The sequence below is a fragment of the Calypte anna genome, chromosome W (genome assembly GCF_003957555.1).
Source record: "Calypte anna isolate BGI_N300 chromosome W, bCalAnn1_v1.p, whole genome shotgun sequence".
Taxonomy (NCBI): Eukaryota; Metazoa; Chordata; class Aves; order Apodiformes; family Trochilidae; genus Calypte; species Calypte anna.
In genome coordinates, this window is record NC_044276.1 from 8262616 (window position 1) to 8286816 (window position 24201).

General features: G+C 42.4%; 1 protein-coding gene across 1 annotated transcript in view; it reads right to left on the bottom strand.

Annotated features, from left to right (window-relative positions):
- LOC115600088 (dymeclin-like) overlaps positions 1–24201 on the bottom strand; it is a 134226-nt gene that overhangs the window by 104372 nt on the left and 5653 nt on the right. Inside the window, exons 2-7 of the mRNA XM_030468316.1 lie at positions 16978–17030; positions 16721–16814; positions 15228–15361; positions 11797–11869; positions 7407–7532; positions 5769–5911 (exon numbers count right to left, since the gene is read on the bottom strand). Of these exons, the coding sequence (XP_030324176.1) occupies positions 5769–5911; positions 7407–7532; positions 11797–11869; positions 15228–15361; positions 16721–16814; positions 16978–17030 (623 nt within the window). The remainder of the gene's footprint in view (positions 1–5768; positions 5912–7406; positions 7533–11796; positions 11870–15227; positions 15362–16720; positions 16815–16977; positions 17031–24201) is intronic.

Sequence of the window (24201 nt, forward strand, 5' to 3'; positions counted from 1 at the left end):
TAGGGGCTCTGTTAATGGGACGTTCTTCCACAGGAATCGCAGGACTTATTGTGCTTCCAGGGGTAATAGACGCAGATTCTACAGGGGAAATAATGATCACGTGTCTCACGTTGGCGCCCCCCCTGATAATCGAAGCGGGAACCCGAATAGCGCAACTAGTCCTGCTCCCGAAAATGAATATAGGAAAGAACGTCCCCATGGCATGGGGCGATCGAGGCTTTGGATCATCTGGAGGCACTCTAGTAAATTTAGTGCAACAGATGAAGACCAGGCCCATTATCATCATAAAGATGACAACTGGAAAAGAGACAGACACTTTCCGTGATGATGGACACAGGGGCTGACGTCACGATCATCAACCTCAACGTGTGGCCTCGTCACTGGAAACTTGTTACTGCCCGTGATGCCGTCCAGGGAGTAGGTGGTGGTTCCACTCCCCTTCAGGCCCTAGAACCTGTGCAATTACAGTTTCCCGAAGGACAGAAGGTAACCGTACGTCCCTATGTATTATCGTAGCCAGGACAACTCGGAGGGCTGATCGGCAGGGAAGTAATGAGTCAGCTGGGAGCCGTCCTTTCCATCCCTGAACCCCCCCAATCCCCTCAAAATTTTCAGTAAGGGCCACTGCAAAAGTGCCGCCAACACCCAGACTAAAATGGAAAACAGACACCCCTGTCTGGGTGGAGCATTGGCCTTTACAAAAAGAGCGGCTACAAATTGCCATCACTCTAGTGAAAGAACAGCTGGATGCAGGACACATCCAGCCATCAGTCAGTCCGTGGAACACACCAATATTCGTAGTTCCTAAAAAGTCAGGTAAATGGCAACTAATACAGGATTTACGTAAGGTCAATAACCAGATGTGGCCAATGGGCGCCCTCCAACCTGGGCTGCCCTTGCTTACGATGCTACCAAGAGACTGGCACCTTCTGGTCATTGACCTTAAAGACTGTTTCTTTAATATTCCCCTTCATCCAGAAGACACAGCGCGTTTCGCATTCACCATCCCTTCAATCAACAAAAGTGAACCTGCGAAGAGGTACGAATGGGTAGTACTGCCACAGGGAATGAAAAACTCCCCAACAATATGCCAGATGTATGTGGCATGGGCACTATCGCTGATCCGCGACGAGATGCCAGATACATTAATATATCACTACATGGACGACATATTGTTCTGTCAAGAAGCCCCGTTCCCTGACGACTTCAGTCAAATGTTGACCAGCCGACTGAAGACGAAAGGACTAATAGTTGCTCTGGAAAAAGTGCAAACAAAATCGCCCTGGAGATACTTAGGGTGGAAAGTTACCCATGCCATGGTGAGACCACAGAAACTGGAGGTAATAAGTTCGATTAAAACATTGAACGATGCCCAAAAGTTAGTGGGCGAACTCCAGTGGGTTCGACCCATTGTAGGTCTTACCAATGCAGATATCCACCCCTTTTTGTCGTTGTTACGGGGCACGCACCCAGGTGCGTTAGTGAACTGGACGAATAACCATACTAATGCATTGAAACAGGTTGTCCATAAACTGGCAACCAGCTATGCGGATCGACGGGATGCCACTCAACCCATCGGAATCTGGGTATGTAATCACCCGTCATACCCATTTGCGCTGCTACTACAAGACTTCAACTGGAATAAGGAAAATGGGGAATATTTCCGTGACACCGATAAACGACAACGCGATCAGAGCTCCCTGAGATCGGACTCCATAGCCATCTTGGAATGGCTATTTACATCGCACACGCCACAGAAGGGTATTTGGCAACAGACCGAGATGATAGCGTTCTTGATACGGAAGGGACGGCAGCGTTGCCTGGAGGTAGATGGTCAAGAGCCGGGGTGGATCAGCATCCCCATAAAAGCAATCGACTTTGACTGGCTACTGCAACGCTCTGTGCCTCTACAACTTGCCCTATTCGGGTATTCCGGGGAAGTCCGCCATGGAGGCCCAACACATAAGCGTTTACAGACCATCAGCCAGCTTCATTGGATTGAGCGTCCGATCGTTTCAGAGCGCCCAGTGCCTGGCATCACAGTTTTACCGATGCTGGAAAGAGGTCAAAAACGGCCGCCTGCGTATGGCAGGATAAGGGTCGGTGGAAACAACACCTGATTCTGGGCACTGCGGAAGATAATCTACAGACTCTGGAATTGCTGGCTATTATCTGGGCCCTAACGCAATGGCGACAGGCTCCCCTTAACATTGTCTCCGACTCACAATATGCAGTTGGAGTCGCGAACCGCATTGAGGATGCTATCATCAAGCCAGTACAGAATAAGCGATTACTGGAACTCTTCTTTATGTTACAATGTGTGCTAAAAATCCGGACAGAGCCATGCTGCATCCTGCACATCAGAAGCCATAAAACCTCTCTGGGACTGGGTGAAGGAAATGCAAAGGCTGGCTCCCTGGTCAGCCTAGGAATACAGAGCCCGGTAAGCCAGTTCGCGAAGGCTCAAAACAGCCACTCCCTATTCCATCAGAATGCCAGGGCATTGAAGCGCATGTTTTCCATACCGTGGGAAGACGCGAAAGGAATTGTTAGAGCATGCCCTCAATGCGCACAATTTGGCCCTGCCCTGGGAATGGGAGTAAACCCACGCGGACTGCAAGCGGGTGAAACTTGGCAAATGGATGTCACCCATGTCCCAGAATTTGGACGTCTGAAATATGTCCATGTAACAGTGGATACCTATTCAGGCATGCTCTGGGCGACAGCTCAAACGGGGGAAAAGGCATTACGTGTGGTCCGTCATCTAACCAACTGCTTCGCTGTCATGGGGGTCCCCCAAGTAGTAAAGACTGACAATGCACCCGCCTATACAGGCGGAAAAGTCAAACAATTCTTTGCTACTTGGGGGGTGAAACACATCACAGGAATCCCCCACTCGTCTACAGGCCAGGCGATAGTAGAAAGAGCTCATCGCACCCTGAAGACATATTTGCAAAAACAGAAAGACAGCAAAGACATGGACCCACAGATGCGGCTGAGCAAGGTGCTTTTTACATTAAATTTTCTTAGCCCAAGCCGTGATTCGCAACAACCCCCTGTGCTGCTGCACTACTCATCCCAGAAGATCAACTGCATGCCAGACGTTCAAATTAATTACAAGGATCCATCGACAGGTCAGTGGGTAGGGCCCAAACCACTACTGTTCACCGGGAGAGGTTATAGCTGTGTATCCACAGACTCTGGACCTCTCTGGGTACCCAGTAAGTGGACACGCCCTGCCACAAACAGACCTCCAAGAAACAACGATGCAGCATCCAGTAGTTCCAATTGAGTTATTTTGACAAATTTGCCTGGATATTTCATGGCCTTCCTTACATTACATGACTTTTCTTACTTGGTGATTGTGTGCCCCCCCCCAAAAAAAAAAAACCAAACAAAAAACAACAAAAAAAAAAAGGTGAGAGGGATTAGCACTTTTTGTATCGTTTATTCACAAAAAAAACAAAAAAACAAGAAAAACAAACAAAAAAACCAAAAAAAAACCCAAACAAAAAAACAACAAAAAAAAATAGAGTGAGAGGGATTAGCACTTTTTGTATCGAGTTTATTCACAAAAAAAAAAAAAAAAAAAAAAGGGGGAAATGTAGTGGAACAAAGCAATCAGACACCTCTGATTACTGAGAAGTGGGTGTGAGCTGGTATCAAATCCACCTGTGCCCAATCAGGGCAGGCCCCCTATTGAGCATGTGCAAGACCAGGGGGCCAATAAAAGGTGAGGCTCACACCCACCAAGCAGCTCACTCTTGGGCTAGTCACAAGAGAGGCTGGTAGCTCGTTGAGCCACCGTCCGATCTTGCTAGTTTCCACTATGTGAGTGTTAGACTTAGAGCACAACTCTCAAGTTTATACTGCTACACCTACTCAGACCTTGAGGCACCGATCCCTGAAGAAAGATTCATCCTGCTACACGTCTTGCTACAGGAGGAAATGAAGGGAATTGTTAAGAGAAGGGCTGAAGAGGAATGAAGAGGGTGGGAGTGTAGGGAGAAACAAGAAGAGAAACCTGAAGAGTTTGTATTAAAAACTGCAGACTCCATACGCAAGAAGGAAAAAGTCATGGGGGGGGGGGGGGTTCTGGTATCAGAGAAATGAGTGAGAAGGGAAGGAGGGGTGGCAGTCTGGATGGGCAATAAATCGGGGACATAATGGGCAATAAATAAGGCATATAATGGGTAATAAATAAGTGACATAATGCAGAGTAAACTATTTACCTACCTGGTAGGAAGCACCTTGCTTCTAAGCAAGAGCAAAACCATCAGGTAAGAAGAGAAAACAAACTAGACAGTGAGACCTGCTCACCCACATCCTGCAAACCACTTCAGAGAAGCATTTCAAGAGCTATTTCTTTAGCAACTGGGAAAAAGGAAGAGAAGGTATCTGCTGGGAGTCTCAAGTTAAAAGGTTGTAGGCAATCATCTCATTAATTTTTTAAACTCTGCTTAAATAAACTGCAAACCAAGCATTTGTTTGGTGTTGCATTTACAAGCCAGGGTCCACCCTGGAGTGTGTAAACTGGAAACCAGAAAGGAGTTGGACTCCATGGTTTCTCGAGGTCCCTTCCAACCCTGAGAATTCTGTTCCAGCAGCACGTAAGCTGTGTGTAACCTCCTCTGTGTTGCAGAGAAGCGCTTTTACTGCCTCCCTGAGGAGAGCCAGGGACATTGTCACCAACTGGAAAAGATTTGCTGGCAGAGAACTTCCAGTCTGAACTTTTAATATCCCCAAGGAATGCTGCCAGTGAATGGATTTCCCAAAAGAGCAAAATAAAGAGCATCAGGTTTAAATGCAACCCACTAAGTTACTAAGCTCACTGGGAGAAAACAAAACATACCTTGAACATTAAGCAATATAATGTACTTTATTCTTATCAGAGGGAAGAATTTTTATATGGAATACTCTCCTGGTTTTGGCTGGGAGAGGGAATTTGTCTTCTTAGTGCTGTGTTTTGGATTCAATATGGGATTTGGTAGGAGAAGAATAACACATCTGGTGGGGGGAAGAGAGCAACCACCAACCAAAACAGTGTAGAGTATAAGACACACACAAACTTCCTTTTTTTAACAAATAAAAATGGCATTGAGACTTTGAGAATCTCCAGGCAACATCAACAGCAAAGAGTTGACCCACAAAAGGTCAGACTCAGTCTCAGGACAAAGCAGAAGTCAACCTCCTGGGAAAGGCACTTCAGGATGGTACAAAAATTCTTCCCTGAGTCACTCCCTTCTATCACAAAATCCTTAAGACTGGAAGGGACCTCCTGGTCCAATCTTCTGCTCAAAGCACAGCCCCAGAGCAGCTCCCCACGTCCACCTTAATAAATGCAATATGCACATCAAAGTACCTCACAATATTTTAAATAAGTGGAAGCATGGGATTTATCAAGCAGGGCACTCATTGTTTGGTTGCGTTGGTTCTTTTAAAATTCTCAAGAAAAGAAAAACAGGAACTAAGTGCTACTTTTACCACGTGTTGCAAGGGAAAGGGTCCCTGAGGAAAGAATTGCTTCAAATTCCAACACATCTCAAGGTGAACCATCCATGGTTACAATCCAAGAAGGGCTGGGGACAGCTTTGCTACACCCAGCACCCACACTGGGATCACATGTGGAAAAAGAAATGGGTTATGACACATGTGGAGGTGAGAAGAGAGGTCAAATGAAGGCACCACTTGACCTTTGCGTTTGTAAGTATAGTTTCTAAGAATGTTAATACATAAATATAAATAGTTTATAAGAAAACAAGACTCACTTGCCACCCCAGATGCAATCCCATAAAGGAGGCCTCCTCCATCTGGTTGCTGCTGAAAGAGATGGGTCCCTGGGGGAGGGCTTCTTTCTTGTCTAATGAAATTATACAGCAAAGTTTTCACAAGTCTGCTGGTGTATGGGAGACTGGAGGAGAAAAAAAAAAAAAAAAAAAAAGAAAAGAAATAAAAACAGCTTGAGTTGACTCACAACTTGCAGAAATTGGCACAACAAAGCCCAGGCAGGGTGCAAAGGGTGGTGTAAAACAGAGACACTGAATCTCACAGAGTTCCTGGGAATAGACAGGAAAGGAAAACCAAGGTTTGGCCAGTGCAAAGCTGCAGTGACTTCAGAAGGGCTCTGCAGCAGCAGCTTCAACAGCAGGGGCATGGAAACTGCTTTTTTTTTTTTTCTTTTTTAATACAGCTTCTCTGGGCAATCTGTTCCAGAGCCTCAGCACCCTCCTGCTGAAGAACTTCTTCCTCAGATCCAGCCTGAACCTCTTCTCCTGCGCTTTCAAACCATTTCCCCTTCTCCTCTTGCTGGACACTCTTGGGAAAAGTCCCTCTGCAGCCTTCCTGGAGGTTCCCTTCAGGAATTGGAAGGCAGCTCTGAGGTCCCCATGGAGTCTTCTCTACTCCAGGCTGAACAATCCCAGCTCCCTCAGCCTCTCCTCACAGCAGAGCTGCTCCAGCCCCTGGAGCATCTTTGGGGCCTCCTCTGGACTCATTCCAACAGATCCATGTCCTTCTCCTGCTGGGGACCTGGAAACCTGGAGGCAGTACTCTAGGTGGGGTCTCACAGGAGAAGAATTTAGGGGGAGAATCCCCTCTCTTTTGACCTCCTCAATCACTTAATCATTGTATTCCTTTACCTCAAGAGACAACTGGGATAATACTTACCCAAGGGAAAGAAAAATTCTATTTATTTAGTGTTCACTCCAGGCTTTGGTTACACAGGACAGGTAACATGTTCTCCCAAACATTCCCCATTTTACCCCAAACCCTCAATTCCTTCCATCCAGAGATTTAAGCACCACACACTGAGGCTCTGCTGCAGTTTCAGACTGAGATCTGCCCTGCTCCCCCAGAACAGTTCCTCTCTCTTACACTAAGTAGAAATTACAGAAAAAAAAAAAACAAACCCAAACAACCAGCAAATAGATACATTCACAAAAAAACTGCCTGCATAGAATTTCAAGTTAAAAGATTAATGGTAGCCTGACCAAAATGAGTAAAAGCCACCCTGACAAAGCATTTAAACAAAACAACTGGAAATCTGTTGAGGGGATGCTATGTATTTGCATTGCAAGCAGGATCAGTAGATTTCTGGCTTCATTTGCCTGCAGTGTTACAGAAAAAGACCCAGAACTGAATCTAAAAACCCACCCTGAGAAATAAAAGCTAAGTTCATGGAATCACCCTCAAAAACAATGAACTTGGCATCCCAAACAATGTGAGCAGTGAGATTTAAACTTGAAACTTTCTGACAGCTTCACAAATCTTTGTGCTTTGGGGTTTTTTTGAGCAAAATGAGTTTTGATGGAAAATACAATTTTATTGTCTTTGGGTTTTAAGTGGAAAGAGCCCCAAAAATGTCACCAGAAGGATTGGCTTTGCCATGAGGTACCCCCAGGACATACCATGGACCATGCATCAGGTACTTGTGAATGATGCTCTCTCGTAGAATTTCTTTGTGGAATAACTGGCAGGAGAGGAAGACAATCAGAGTTGTCACAGCTTCCAAGGAAATGCTGTAGGTAATATCTCTGCAGGGAAAAAAAAAAAAAAAAGGAAAAACAAAGGTTTATCTAATAGATTTCTTTACAAACTGCTTTCTAGGAAAATCTGGTAGCTTCACCTGAGGTTATACACTGTTTAGCAGAAGGAATTCTCACTAAACAAGAAATTAAACACAACCAGGGTCACTTCATACCAACAATGGGTTGTTTTTCTTAAACCTTTTTTTTTTCTTCTTTTTGATATGCCAAAAGATGTAAAAACAATGGAAAAACATTGAGGTTTTGCCCAGAACATTCCATCTGTAATTTCCAGACAACATTTCACTCTAAAAATAATAAATATCTCTCCAAAGTGTGTCCTTTGTCCTGTTAAATAAAACTCTTCCCAACTGCCATTGTGCTAAGTCGGGGAAATGTCCAACAAACCATCTGCCAGCAAAAGTGGATCCCTAAGACAGGAATTCACTCCAGAAATGCCAGTTCAGTGTATGAAATGCTGAGGAGATCCAGGTCCTGCCAACACTTGTTCAGTTTTAAATGGGGGCTTGGAGGTAACCATGAGCCAAACCCAAAGAATGTGTTGTGATGGTTAAAGATTGACACCAAAGAGTTCAGAAAAGCTCCTCAAATTTGGGTTAATTGAGAAAGGTGCAGAACTATGGATGAGACAGCCACAAATTTGGGTTATCTTGTGCTTTCTGTTCCCACCTCTGCCTGTAACACCTTTGGTACAAACCATATTTTTAGGAGGGGGAGGAAACCAGAATTTGCCTCCTTAGACAGTAATGAACTGCAGACAACACCAAATCTTTTTTAACCTCAATGAAATAACCTGGATATGAACCAGGATCATTCCTGCTTTCAATCCAACATCTCATTTACTCCCTCCCGAAGTAAGAAGCTGCACAGTGCAACAATTCCATCCTGCAACCCCTTAGAAAGATTTTCATTAAGTACCAAGACTTTCATTCAGTACTTTGAATTTTTTTCACTATTTAATTTCCACAGCATGCTTCACAACCCAGTACCATTAAGTCACAAGAGTCCAGCATCAGTTAAAGGTTTGTTTTTTTTTTTTACCTGGAACCTACAAGGAATTTAAAATCTCTTTATGCTTCTCTAATTCAAAGATTTTTATAGTATCTGTATTTAAAAAGATGATTTGTGTTCAAGCAGTGATGCTCAGTTTTTATTTATTACAAGGTCCACCTTCCAAAAATCTTATTTGTGGCAGGCAAGTACAATCATGAGCATAAAATGATGAGGACTTAAAATAAATGAACCACAGAAAACCCAGACTGGAGTAAAACTCTCCCTTAGTCTCAGGATCAGAACTGGTGGTGTCCTTCCCAAAATGAGGAGTCAGTTTAATTTTTAGCACCCTCAAATGCTTCCATATTCCCAGTGGTGGTGCCAGAAAAGCAAAGGATAGGGATGCAGAGTTGCAGGGTGGGTTCAGCTTCAGATTTCAGAGCAAGGAGCACATCAGTTATTTACTCCAAAAAGTAAATGGAATCACAATTCCCTGGATAGCAGTCAGGAACTGCACCACCTCCAACATCAAAATGTTTTGGCAAGTGAAGGTTCTGCAAAATCCCTCCTTTTATTTGCTCTCTCCTGACTGAAGCATCTGCAGCTGTAAATGTAATAAATGGATTTAGACACATTGCTTCTCTACAGCCCAGTCCAAGCTTCTCTTCTTTTTGTCACTGAAATACAAAGATGATTTTTAAAGCACACAAAACCTTGTCCAGAAGGCAGGAGCAGAGCTGTGCCAAAACCCTGCACTCTTTGAAATCCTGGTTTGTGCCAGCACTGGGGTGGGGAGAAGGGCAGGGACTGTCCCCCTGTGCTCTCTCCTCCATCAAACTCCATCTCCAAGGGACACAGGAATTGTGATGAGCCCCTGTTAAAGCTATTGAATGCTCCCAACAAAAAAACTTTTCTGTCCTTAATGATGTGACAGAGTTGAGCTCAGTATGGAGATGTTAACGGTCTGCCAGAACAGAAATTCATCTTTAACAGCAGCTTTACTGAGGGACCCTGCCTGTCTTGCTGAAAAAATCCTTACAAGTTGAAATATTTTATATCTTCCACTCAATTCCCAAAATTCACAGAGTAGGTTTTGCCATTTGTTTGATTTATTCCAGCTAAAGACAGAAATTCCCTTGATCTGAAGTAGGGAATGAATTTAGAGCGTACATCTGATCAGGGAGAGGGAGGGAAGTAAAAAGTGAACTCACTGCCTAAAATAATCCTGATCATCCTCCTGAAAATAATTAAACAAAAATGTCTCAGTTTATTGTGGGAAAACAGTCTGCGGAGGCTTAAGGATTCCATGTACGCATCAATATGATTGCAGGAAAATCGTTTATTCGCAACTTGCACTCACTTTATATAGAGAAGCCTTGTTTACACCATCTTATCAAGCAGGTGGCCTTGTACTCCGACCACACATACCATTCTCACGGAACCTTCTTCTCACATAATTATTTTCCTCTCCTGTTGCCAATTAGTTATCTCTTTCCCATTAGCTTATTCTCAGGCCTCTAACTAGGCCTCAATAAGTATTAACCCAATGTAGCCTAAGTTGAAGTAAGTCAGGATTGCTCACAACCTGTATATTTCTGAACTGTTTCCCCAACAGTTTATAATGTTCTGTGACATTTTTTTTTATGAAGAGATGGATTCTGTATTAGAGATATCAATATTTTCACCTACTTCCTCTTTGATGATATAGGGATAAAATTGTTAAGGCATTAACACACTAGTAAACAAGTTAGACTGGTAAAAAAAACAATACTAACACTTTTTTAGAGTGTATATTATCTTTAAAAATTCAGTAGCATCCTACTGCAGTCAAAATTTCTCAAGGAGACAGTAAAAAAAGCCTTCCACACCTCTCCCTCATGAAAACTGGGTATGTTTTCAATACAGATGCATATTAAAGATTATAGGCTTTGTAAAGTCCTATTTTTTAATAAGCCATTCTTATATTAAGCACCAAAATAAGTGCTTTCAACAGCTACTTCCACTCCCAGCAACCATATTCACAAAGAAGAATGATTTGGGTGGGAAGGGACCTCCAAAGGTCCCCCCTCCCTGCAGTCAGCAGGGACACTCTCACCTAAATCAGGGTGCTCAGAGCCTCCTCAAGCCTCACCCAGAATAAATAAAACAGTTGATGAAAAGGCTTAAGACCAATCACTTCTGTAAAAATTTTTTTTCTGCCAGAAAGAGAGAAAAAAGTTTACTGGACTCCATAGATATTGGGACTTCCAAGGAGGGAAAATACAACCCTGCAGGATCTGTGTACTTCCCCGTCTATCCCAGTCCTTTAAGGCCTTTGTACTTCCTCTAACCTGCTCCAAACAAGGAGTCTGTCTGTTCCAGGAATCACTAGTTCATTACCTACCCAAAACCCTCATGTACTGTTGACAGAGCTGGATTTAATGACAGCAACACTTCAAAAACTATTGCATTATTGTCAGCTTTCCAACCCAAGGAACAACCTGAAGTGAATAAAAAATAAATCATCTACAGATGACAGAGTCAGGTGTGACGTACACATGTGATCATACAGTAGACACCAGATAATCTGAAAACTTTGCAAAGCTGAGATGTTTTTGGGGCACTGCATTTTAAAATCATAGAATCTTTCAGGTTGGCAAAGACCCTTGGGATCATCCAGCCCAACCATCATCCCTGCTCCACAGAGTTTTCCCCCAAACCCCCCTAAAGAACCCTTGAAGACATCCGGGGATGGTGACCCAACCACCTTCCTGGCCAGCCTGTTCCATTGTCTAGGAATTTAGGCATGGATTACAAACACAATTTAACATGAAAAACAATTTCTATTAACACTATTCTTTGTTCAAGGTTGTCTTGGAAAAAAAAAAGTTCAAATTTATCAGGACAGGTACTAAAAAAACACCTTGATTTCCAAAAAACAATTTCAGATGCCTGAAAACAACCACATCAATAAATCTGGAGGTCTACAGAAATATTCCTCTTGGTCCCCTCTCTCTTCTTCAATATCAATTTGCTGGCATTTCAGAAATTAGTAGTACATAATGACTTGATTAACACATGTAGTGAGATAGGACCAGGTGCCCTGAGTTATTGATGAATGGGTGTGGGTTCACCTGTGTCTGGCCTCCCTCCTGCACATGCTCAGGAGGGAGGCCAGACACAGGTGAACCCACACCCATTCATCAATAACTCAGGGCACCTGGTCCTATCTCACTACAAACACACATGCAGGAATTAAAAAAAAAATAATCCAACTTACAAGAGAGGAATTTCAACAATGAGCTGGATGAGGCAACACAGCAGTTCTTCTATGAGGTCTTCACACTCTGCCGCTGAAAAGAAACACATCACAAGTTTTCTCGATTTTCAAATAGCAAAAGAAAGCCCAGAATTAAACATATAGATCCAGACAATCAATATTTTGATTTAGGAGAAATTCCTTAAGGAGATGGCACTCTACTGAAATAAAAGGAACTTGGAGTTATAAACAGAGAAAATGGTGATTTTAAGCCTTTGATATATAAAACAAATAACAGGTGGAGAAATTTAATGAGCTGTTGGTATTGTAGGAATATGCTACCAATTCAATGTAACAAAATGCATGGGATGATGAAAAGTGATTTTTAAAAAGCATTTTAAGCATGTAAAAAATTATTCTAAGCAACCAAGCTGATGGTGTTTTACATAAAGACTGTAGTTTTTCAATGCAACTGGAAAAAACAAGACTTCCTGAGGAAAAAACTTACTGAACTCTCTGAAGTTGTCAGATAATAGTAAAGAAAAAACAAAGATAAATATCTTGGCTCACTAGGAATTTTTTCTGCTTTCAAAATAAAAACAGAAGCCTACAACATATGGAAGTGAAGGGGTTTTTTTTAGGTTTTCCCTTTTTATTGTCCCATAGGCATTTACAGCATCATGCTTACCTAAATGCTTCTTGATTTTATACTTTCCATCAAAAACACCCTGCAATAAACACAACTTTATGGCCAGGTTATGGAGCTGTGTTTAACACAGTTTGTCCCTAAATCCAGGACACAATTTGAAGCAGCACACCAGAGGGAATATTCCCAACAAAGCCAAATTCTTTTCTTTCCACAAGCAGGTTACTAAAAACACATTAAGAATTGTCACCTAGTGTCCTGCATGTTCTAAAGGAAATCAGGGTTGTTTGTTGGGTTTTTTTGCCATGGAAATATGGTTTCCTTTCTAAAGGATCCCCCACAAGTAACAGAACATAGCTCCTGTTAGTAAAAAAATACCAGGAGTATTTACTAGGAGTATTTACCCTTAGACAGAAACCACTGAAGTCCAGAAAATCAGTCCAGAAGATGCTTCTAGAGCAAGACTGCTAATCAGTTCCCAAAACACCTCATTTTTTTTCTCTTGACAATTGAGGAAAAGAAGAAAAGAAAAAAAAGGATGAAGAATTCAAGAGAGTGCATTTTAAGAATGTTTTATTCCCCCATGCTATATAAAAAACTAATTTGAAGAGAGAATAATGTTATTTGAAGATGAGAGCTTTCCCAAAAAAAATGAAGCAAGAAAAGTGTTTTCTTGAAGAAGAAAGTGCCAAGAAGAGTATTAAGCAAAGAAGGGAGAATGGAAGATGGTTTTCCTGCTTTTTTTTTAATTTTTTTTTTAATTTTTGTTAAGTTTAATTGCTGTAATCCCTGTCATTCAGCTGCAATAATTAATGTATCCTTTTCCTCACTGGGTCACATGAATTCTTGCTGAATTCTTGTCTTTGCCAAGACAATGAAGGGCTGCATGCCAAATCTCTAATGTGAGAGTGAGCTATAAACAGGGACCAACAAGGTTTTCAGGGGTTTTTTTATGGTCTGGTGAGGTCTTTAAAATGAATATATATATTTTTCTTTTTAACTTATACTGACAAAATTATATCCAACAGCCGGGACAGACTCTGGACCCCAGTAGTGAAATAATCTGTTGCTTGTAGAACCTAAAGCCTCACTCATTCAATGGGCTACACAACCAGCAGCCTTAAAGCTGCTTTGGGTTTTGTGGCTTGGTGTTCAGCTGAGGACTCTCAAAAGCTCCCAACTTTCCCTGCAGAGTGGCAGCAATGAGTACATAAATTAATTGCCATCCCTCATCTCCTTCCTATGATAGGTGAAGGCTCATAAAATCATTTCAGGGTATTTATTCCCTCTTCTGTGTCCTCTTCTCTGCTGTAAGACCCCAAATAAAGTCCTCAGCAGCCTTGTGATAAAATTTTCTTTATGGTGAATGAATACATTTTCCTATTGCAGGTCAGGGAGGAGATGAAATGAAGAGATGGTTTGATCCCCTTACACCTCTGACCCACCCACAGCACAGAAACCACCAGGATACAGAGAGCAGAAGCCTCACAAAAGACGAATTATTTGTGCTAACACGATTAACCCCAGCTTCAGCTCACCATAGGCTGAGTCCAGGTAAGGATTTGTTAATAACAGGATTGATTTTTTTTGCTGAATCTTAAAGCTTAAGTCTCAATGAGACTTAAAAAATTGTGCAATATTCTCTCAAGTTAGATGAAAATTCTTCATTATGGGTGAAGAAACAAAGCTTGCACTTCCTGGCCTACAGAACCATTTGAAAACTGCCAAAAGGGACAAACTTCTCCTAAGGGTCTTATTATTCTTGAAGGAAAGCAGCAAACAACACTGTAGCAACTTGCTCCTGTGCAATGTATTCATTCCAACTTTCTCCTGGAAGGCAACAACATCCTTGCACTCAGCCTTTGGGGAAAATGAAAAAAAAAAACTCAAAAATCCCATTTTTGTTGACAGCACAAATGCACAGCTTTCTTCTGAGCTTCCAGCATATTCCTGGAGGGCAAAGCACACACTGGACCTGCAGAAGGAATTGCAAAGTCCAGGAGGAAAAAGGGTAAGACAATTATCAGGATGAACTTGGCTCCAGACAACTCAACAAGGTTTGGCCATCCAAAATCTGTCAAAACAAGACATATTGTTGAGCAGTCAGTGAGGAGGAGATTTTGCATCTCAAAACCTCTATATATTGGGGTTTTTTTCCCAGATTTCAGGTGCTTTTGCTCTCACTGACTGCAGCACAAGCAGCCTGAGTTTGATGATCATCATCCTGAAAAAAAGGTTACCCTGGAGGTGGACCAAGACTAAATGGGTCCTAGGAGAAAAAGGTGCTTTGTGGTGGTCCTGTTACTTTCCACTAACTACTCAGCAGCATTTCATTAGGAAAATAAGCAAAAAAATACCTCAAAATTCAAACATTGCATTATGTCATTAGACATCTATGATCTACATGCATTTTTTATTTAAATTATCAAACTTTCTAAAATACATTATCAGATTAATTCTACCACGCTCACAACTGGAGAAGAGAATTCACATCTCTTTAAAAGGTTCACCAAAAGTAGTGCCAAGTGTGTAAACTTTAGAAAAGTTTTACTATCTGCTCAAAGATAGTTGCTGAGCATCTTGGCCATCAAATAGGCCCAAAAATCATGGCTAATAAATGTCACTGTGAAGGAGTGAATGAGTAGTCAGGAGAAAAATAGATCCACAAGAAACAGGAGTTGAGTTACCCTGAGTTAAGGAAAGACAGGGATCTCCTGAAGAGGTCTAACACCACCACCTCTACAAACAGGAGAAGTTTTTAGGTCCTTCTGGGTTCTGTTTCCCCAGCAGCAGTGTGTGTACTCACTATATGAGCCTGGGCCTTTCTCTTCATAAGTGAAATGAAGCTGCAGCTCCTCCTCTGACATTCGACTGATGAAGACTTTCAGCAAGCAGCAAATAATAAACAGGGCATTGTGAGCCTGCCAGATGAAGAGGTGACTGGAAAAGAAGAAACAAAGAAGGATGAGGAATGCTCTACCTGCAAAAATGCCTGGAAAAAACAGAAGAAAATAGAGGCAGAAGGGTTCCTACAACTGAAACAAGGAAAAGGCAAAGTGCTCAAGCAGGGAGATGTTGTTGGTGCAGCAAAAAAACAAAAACTTGGAAATATGTTTTTAAAAAGCTATTTTTTTCCTTCCCTTAAAAGAATACAACCCCATTCCTTGCTAAGCTTGTAGTGTTGGCTAAAAACATCATCTTTGCTAGAAGCACAACTCTTCAAACAACTCCCCAGGTGGCTCAGCATACTCCTGGAGGGTTCTGGATACTATGGATTTCAGCTAAAGGAATATCTGAAAACTTTCAGCAGCTTTGATATGAAAGCTGCTTTGCCTGCCTCAACCTTAGCACTTTTCCCAGTCAGGCTGCAGATCACCACAGGCATTTATGGACTTCAGGAGCACAATATTTCAAGGTTATTTTGTGCAGCATACACAACTGTTTTCCAAGTTTTGTGAACAAAAGGGAAGTATCACCTCATTACATGGTTTTGAGTCCAAAGAAGTAACTGCTGGGAAACCCATACACCACCACCCAGTCAAGCTCTTGCTTGGAGCTGTATTTCAAGGTTTTGGGGGATGAAAGAAGCATCCCAAGCTACCCAAGCAGGAATAACTTTTTCTTCCAGATAAAAGAAAAAAGGCTGAGGGCAACTGTGGGAGCAGGGAGGCACTAAAAGGCAAGACTTCATTTTTGAAGTGATGAGAATTGGACATTTCTCTTTGGGTGGGGGAACAATTCCAGAAAACTTCCTGGAAAAACTACATAGCCCTGAACCTCCTGGAGTTCTTTCCTACTGCTGAAAAGGGGTAAACAAAACCAGTGACAGTTACTGTGACAAAAAAACAGTGTCAAGATTATTCACTGTCACTAATCTTGAAGCGAATGTCTATATAGAGGTTTGTGTTCAAATCTAAGCCAATTCAACATATTTTCCAGATAAAACACTGGTTCATCTATTTAAGTTTTAGCTGGAAAGATCAGGTGGTTTTTAAACTGCTCTAAACCAGTTGCAACCAGGAATCAAACACAACTGTGTACAAATGGTGCATGGAACACACAACAGGAAGAAAACCACATCTTTTCCCCCAGCAATCTGTGTACCTGTTACACTCAATATTCTGTGTTTGGAAAGTGCTTCATATTTCTTCAGTTTCAAAGAACAATTTAAGAAGATTTTAGGTTTTGGTCTGTGATGCATTAACTAGGAAAGTAAACCACTCAAGAGCTAGGAGCAAAAGCAATGTTTTACAAGTGAAGTGGCACAAACAGCTTTTTTTTTTTTTTCCGGGCACTTACTTCTGACATTCTGCTGAGATTTTTAACTCTTTGGTTCTAGCAAGAAAGACTTTAATCAAGGAGCCAAGGTTTCCTGTCCGAGGATTCTTCTCCACTGGATAAGGAAAAAGAAGATGTGACTACACAGCATGCAGAAGTTGACACAATTTAGCTCAAATAATATCTAGAATGAACCCAAATTCCAACATCCTAAAGATTTCTATACAAACACATTATGTCTGTTTTTTCTGGAGTTTTTTTTTTCCCCAGTTTCTCACCTAGAGACTTGCAGACTGAGATTGTGGCTTCTTCCAAAAGCTTTAAGTCAGCACTAGGGAGAGGGAAAGAAAATAAAAATGGTTACAGAAGCAATGGGTTTCTCTTGTTTTATTATTATTGATCCCTCAAACCTGCACTATCATCTAAATGCCATGTGAGAACTGGATCCACACACACTAATTAAAAAATAGGGGAATACTGAACCAAAACTGTTACCTTCTGTTGAGTGAAAATGAGTTATTAGATGTTTAGGCACTGATCAAGTAAACCAGAATAATGAAACAGTGTTCAGACAACACAAATTCTGCTTTGTCCTGCTGAAATGGCTCCCCTACCATTGCAGATCTGAAGTTATTTCTATTTATATTGGGATTTAAGTACTCTGTATTTGCAGTAAACACTCACAATACAAAGAGTTTCCTCATCAGCAAGGTGGTTTTCTGTAAAAAAACATCTTTTCAACAGAGGTGGAGAAGAATGGTAAATTAAGCAGTCTATTGCTGAAAAAAATACCATGGTTTTCACTGATTGCAGATTTTTATTTCTGGCTTGCCGCTACCAGAAAACGATTCTGCAGTCAGCTACTCTGGCATCTATTGTAAAAAATCATTACTTCCCAAAAGAGAAGGAAATTAAAAAGGAAAACACAAATTCAGTGGATTTAGTCTAGAGCAGTTGAATTCATTTCAGTTGCCTCACCTTAAATTCACTACCAGTCCCACAGCAAAACCATCATTAATAAAAAAGTGCAAGCTGCTGCCAGCCAGCAGCAATCTTGGAAGCACATGGGTTTTATCCTTTTTCAAGACATCACCATTTCAGTGATGAAACCACACATTTCAGTGTGGCTTTCTATGTTAAAATATCTCAATATAGCACAAGAATTTGCATACAAACTGCAATTATAATAAGAATGAGCTGAACTGCAGTAGAAAACTATACCCCTAAAAGAGGTGAAAAAAAAAAGAGAGAGCATCTTTCCTGACAGTTTTTTTCTCTAAGTAAAGCTTTTTTTCCTTGTCATCCAACACCAAACAGAAGAATCAACCCATTCAGTAAATTCCTACTGTGTGAATGTTGACTTTAATTAACTACTTTGGAGGAAAGAAGTCAAAGAATAAAAAGCTGCAGATAATTTATTGTACCAATTTAAAAATGTACCATAAAAGCTGCTCATTTTTATGTCTTCCCATAAAAAAGCCTCATGCACACTATTCTTGAACCAGGCACTCATTAAAAAAACTCCAGGGAAGGAACAAAGCTGAACAGTAAATATTAAGCACATGATTTTTCAGCAAGTTTTGTGTTAGTTTAGTCTGGTTTTAAGTTTTCCATCAGGAAAGAATTGTAATTAACACCACTGCTAAGGAGGAGGTTGCAACTGGTAGGAGAGCCAGACAAACACAAATATCTGCCTAAACCCAGTGCTAAAACTCCAAAGTAAATTTCACAGCTCTTGCTCATAACAATAACTTTTAAAGTCCCCCAGAAAAGCAGTGTTTAGTTTTTCAAAAAAATTATTCAGCCACTTGAAATGTAGGAAGTGGAAGACTTAAGAGGTTTTATACTGGTTTAATTCTGCTCCATTCTGTGCAACAAATAAGGATCTGTAAAGAAAAAATATGAAGATGCAGGAATGTGAACTTAGGCCACCAAGAATACTTCCTCAGGGCTGAACCCAAAAGTTTCTCAGCAAGGACATCTGTAACCCAAGGGGATTTTACCTGCTTAGCATCCATGATCTGCTTTATGGAAGAAGAGATCACAATCACCTTTTCCAGTGAAAAGAAGGAACCCTAAAACTAAACTCCTGGTAGCTTTTCCTTTTACTCTCACTTACATGCACATTACTCCTCTCCTACTACTCCTGAAATGTGTAAGACCCCAGTGGCTTTACCTGCCAGAGACTCAAGATTTGCTCCTAGGTTACTCTGGTTCACACCAGGGGGGTCATGGGCAGCAAGCAGGGATTCCCCAGCAGCTCATTTCTGATTCCTGAAGGCTGATTCAGAATCAGGGGCTGTGAATGCCCAGACCAGAATTATTCCCATTTAATATCTTAAACATTCAGAAACTTAACATCATGAGAGGAAGACCAAACAGCCCAGAAAAACAAAATATTACACTCCCAGCAGCCAGCTCTGCTTGGACCACCTGCCTCTGTGTCCAGTTTTGGATGGCACAGGTGGGTTAGCAATCCCACCTTTTCCTGCTGTGCCCCCCAAAATCCCTAGGAAGCACTCCAGGGAATTAACTGGGCTGAAAAAAAAAAAAAACTTCTTTTTGCTGTGTTGTTTTGCAGGCAGATTAGCTCCTGATGAAGACACAATTGCATCTTGCAGGAGGGAATGCTGAGGGAGCACAATAAATTTGTAGTCAGTAGTGGCAAAATTGATGCCCTCCTGCAAACTAGTTTGTGGTCCTCAGAGAAAAAGGCAAAAAAGTCAAATGGAGTGAAAATATAAACCAGTAAAGACATGAGGAGGCAATGAGCAATGCTGAAGAACCTGATGTGTACTGACACAGAGGGGTAGGGAGAGCAAGCAAAAGTGATCCAAGGAGAAATGGAGGAAGAGATGAACCAAATTGGAAAGGGAGAAAAGCAAAAAGACAAAGAAGGTCTACGAGTAAAAAGTGCTGAGAAAAGCAAAGCATGAGAAAAAGCAGAGCACAGAGAGCAGGGCCACCGGAAGATGAGACAGGGGATCACACCTTCACCTTCCAGTGATTCCCCAGCTCTCAAACCAAGGCCCTGGGCTTCTGATTTTAGGGATTAAGAGACTGTTCTTGCTCAGAGATCCAACTCAGGTTGGCAGCCTGAAAGGTTTTCCTTGGGCAGCTGTGATCCCTGCTAATCCTGAGCAGCTTCTGGAAAGCAGAGAACTATTCACATATTCCTCACTGGAAAGAAAACATCCACTGGGAAGTGTTAAAACCCCATGAGCTTTAATTAAACACGTGGATTCAAATGTCCCTGCACTGTGTGATGATAACCAGGTGAATGTGTCAGGCATCTGTCCCTGAAAAGCAGAACTCACCCCAGCCCTACCACCTTGCTGGGTTTTGGTTAGGATTTTATCATTTGTTTCTTTTTCCTCCTCCCCTCTGCATGGTTTTTCTCCTCCTCTTTCCCAAGAACAGAAAGCAGTGACCAGAGAACACCCCCCCTGTCCTCCCTGGGGACCAATGACCCCACTCCCACCTTTGCAAACTGCTGAGGATGGAAGTTAAATCTTTTACTCTGAAGTTACCATCAGTTTCTTCCCCAAAAACACCACACAGCATTTCCATGGCTTCCAATAACGCCTGCAAGCAATCCCCTCCTGTAGGCACACCAATTCTGCAACATCCAATTGGAAAAAAAAAGTCTAATTTGGGAAAAAAAACAAATAAAAAAACCCCTGCAAATTCTGTCCTGTTAGACAGGTGAAATCTGGCTCCTTTCCAGAAAAAAATAAAAAATAAATCACAAACTAGCACCTTGCTCCTCTCAAAAGTATGACTTCCCCTCAAGCCTCATTAAACCAAAACAGACTTACTTGATATTTTGAAAGCTTTCAATCTCAGAAACTCAGATTTTTCTCTCCCTGCAGGCAAGGTTCTCTGATTTACACAATGGCTGAGGGTGCTGTGCACCGACACCATCATTTGTCAGATGGTTCTGCCAGGTAAGATGCAGCTTAATGGGAACTTGCTGTTTCCTTCCAATTATTAAGCTGCACAAAAGAGGCCTCAAAAATATCTCTAATAGCCAGGCAAGTGTTGGGGAAACGGTTCAGAAATATACAGGTTGTGAGCAATCCTGCCATACTTCAGCTTAGGCCACATTGGGTTAATGGTTATTGAGGCCTAGTTAGAGGCTTTCTGAGAATGAGCTAATGGGAAAGAGATAACTTAATTGGCAACAGAAGAGGAAAATAATTATGTGAGAAGAATCTTTCCGTGAGAATGTTTTGTGTAATTGGAATACAAAGCCACCTGCATGATATGATTGTGTAAACAAGGCTTCTCTATATAAAGTGAGTGCAAGTTGTTAATAAACGATTTCATACAATCATATTGATGTGCACATGGAATCCTTAAGCCTCCGCAGACTGTTTTCCCACAAATGGCACCCGAACAGGGACTAAGGACAGCCCGGACCAGGGACTAAGGACGGCCCGGACCTGGGACTCTCATGCTGTTGCTTCCAGGAGCGATGAAGACAGCTGGAATGAGAGGGTAGCGGAGAAGCCAGTCGAAAGGAGATTGCTGCCCCGGCAGTCTGTGTAGCTGGTGCCCGGCTACGGAACATAAGAGGTACCTTGGAATTGAAGAACCTTGCCCTGATCAGGTGAGCGGCTGGGGAGGAGATGGGGTCTACACTCTCTAAAGAAGAAGAGGCAGTAGTTAAGCTCCTCCAATGTATTCTCTCTAAGAGAGGTTTATCATATGATGGCAAATCCTTACGAGAATTGCTGAAATGGGCACGGGATAGAGACTTGATCTCCTCGATGGGTACCGTTTTTGAGTTACCTACCTGGGAAGCCATAGGTACTGCCCTGTGGAAAACAATTAGCGAAGGAGATAAGGAGGCGGGACATTTAGCGTTATTCTGGAAATTGATTAAAGTAACTTTAGAAGAGATGGAAAGTGAAAGAGCGGCAGCCGCCTCTGTTTTCGCTGCACCGATTCCTGAGGAGACCAGTGGAAGCATTAGGACTGGTTGCTCAGCCGCTGCGGCTCCTGCTAGCGAAATGCCGCAGGCGCTTCCACTGAATCCTTTTGCCAGTAGCCCGCTGCCGCCCTTACGGGGATTTTTCGGCACCACAACATCGCGCGGACAGCTGGAATGTGCGGGTGCAGGAGAAAGTACATCTTACGAACCCGATTTGCCGCCTCCTCTGAGCGAGGATGAGTTAAGACAATTTTTTTCAAATAATGAGTCTGGTACTTTATCTGATGCCCAGCGTGCTAACCGATCGGAAGCCTTACAGAGCACAGAGTGTCCACCATTGTAAGATAATCCTCTTATCACCTCGGAATGAGAAGGATCTGTTGAAAAGTTGCTAAACAGCCTTATCCAAAAACTGGGGGATCTTACAGCTAAACGGGCAGGAGAGGGCTTGGGTTCAGAGTCTTCGGCCCTGGTACCGCTTAACTCTTCACAGACTCCTCCGTGTGCAGGAGCACTTATTCCACCTAATTTGCGGAATCCGGTTCCTGAGCTTCCAGGAGAATCCGGATCTGGACAAAGGTGGAGAGGGGTCGTATGCGATGCAATAATGGAGGGACAGTTTGTACCTAACTTGGCGGCGTTCCCCGTGACGATACAAGCGGATGGGACACGAAGATGGGAGCCTTTTGATTGGAAAATACTAGAAAAGGCTAGAGCAGCAATAAGTCAAAATGGCATTAAGTCTTCTATGGTCCAACAAATGTTGAAATATATTTTTACGAGTGATTTGTTGACACCGCAAGAAATATCTCAGTTAACTGACATTTTGCTTTCTCCCTCACAATTACTATTGTTTTCTAGGGAATGGCAGAAATTATGCAGTGCTGAAGCATCTCAGCCACGACAACGAGACAACCCATTGTATGGTATTCAGGTACAAATGCTAATGGGTCAAGGTCCTTTCGCCGATAACAATTTGCAAATTCAGTTTGCGCCACAGGTGTTGCAGTTAACTCAAAAGCTTGCTTTACAGGCGCTGACATCGATCCAGGAACCTGGCCGACCGCATGCTTTCGCTCATATCAGACAGGGTTTAAATGAGTCTTTTTCTGATTTTGTTGATAAACTGTTCAGGGCAATCCAAAACCACCCTGATTTGGATGAAGATGTTTAGGGTTTTAGCTTTTGATAATGCGAATGATAAAACAAGGCAAATTTTAGGACCATTGCCTCGATCAGCTGAGGTTGCAGATATGATTGAGCTCGTAGAACGCACTCGGCAATCGGAAAAGGCCGCCTTTATGGCTGCGGCGCTAAAAGATGTGGTTTCAATAGCGCCGAAAGGCAGGTTGCCGAATGATAAAAAATGTTTTAATTGTGGTAAAGCAGGTCATTTTAAATCGCAATGCAGAGGTGCAGGACCCAGACGGAAATGGTGCTCGAATTGCAATAGAGATGATCACAATACATCTGAGTGCCGACAATCGGGAAACCGTCCGCGGAGCGCAAATTACCCGCGCGCCAAGACACAAATTCGGGGAGCTTGGTCCGCTGGTCAGGGACCTCAGAGGCCCTGGACACCATCAGCTCCGCCACGCACGGGAGTGCCGGAGTTGACGTGGAAACCGCAGTAGATGTAACATTGTTAAACACTGACGTGCATTTAGTGGACTCGAATATTCAGGGACCCTTAGGACATAATTTGTGTGCTTTACTTTTAGGATGGTCATCTACTTCTAGGCAAGGTATTTTTGTAGTTCCTGGTGTGATTGATGCTGATTCTACTGGGTTGGTAAAAATTATGGTTTATACTATTAACTCCACCGGTATCCATTCCAAAAGGTAGCAGGATAGCACAATTAGTACCATTTGTGTCACAGATGCCGTGTAAAGGTGACAGGGATAGAGGAAGTGGAGGTTTTGGCTCCACTGGAGTGCCAGAGGTTTATTTTGCAATGGATATAATGAAAGGGAAACCTGAGGTAGAAGTACATATCAAATCTAAATGGAATGAGACTATTAAATTGAAAATGATGATTGATACAGGAGCAGATGTCACAATAATTTCTCAGCAGCACTGGCCCTCAACATGGCCCATGGTACCGTCCCCCGCAAGTATTATGGGGGTGGGAGGAACGCAGGAGACTAGGATTAGTAAAGATCCAGTTGCTTTGCAATTTACTGACAGGTCTCAAGTGTCAGACCGTATGTTATGCGTGCACCTATTATGTTAATAGGGAGAGATGTACTCAGTCAGCTGAATGCTAGGCTCGTAACACAGCCTTTTTAGTAGCGGTCACTGAGGAGCAGCCTATCCTAAAAATCAAGTGGTCTACCGACAATCCTGTCTGGATAGATCAGTGGCCGCTAACTAATGAACGGCTGCAGCATGTGAAGGAATTGGTACAAGAACAACTCCTGGCTGGACATATTGTACCATCTACCTCACCATGGAATACGCCTATATTTACAATTCCTAAAAAATCTGGAAAGTGGCGTTTACTGCATGACTTGCATGCTATCAATGCGGTCATGGAGGATGTGGGAGTGTTACAGCCAGGACTAC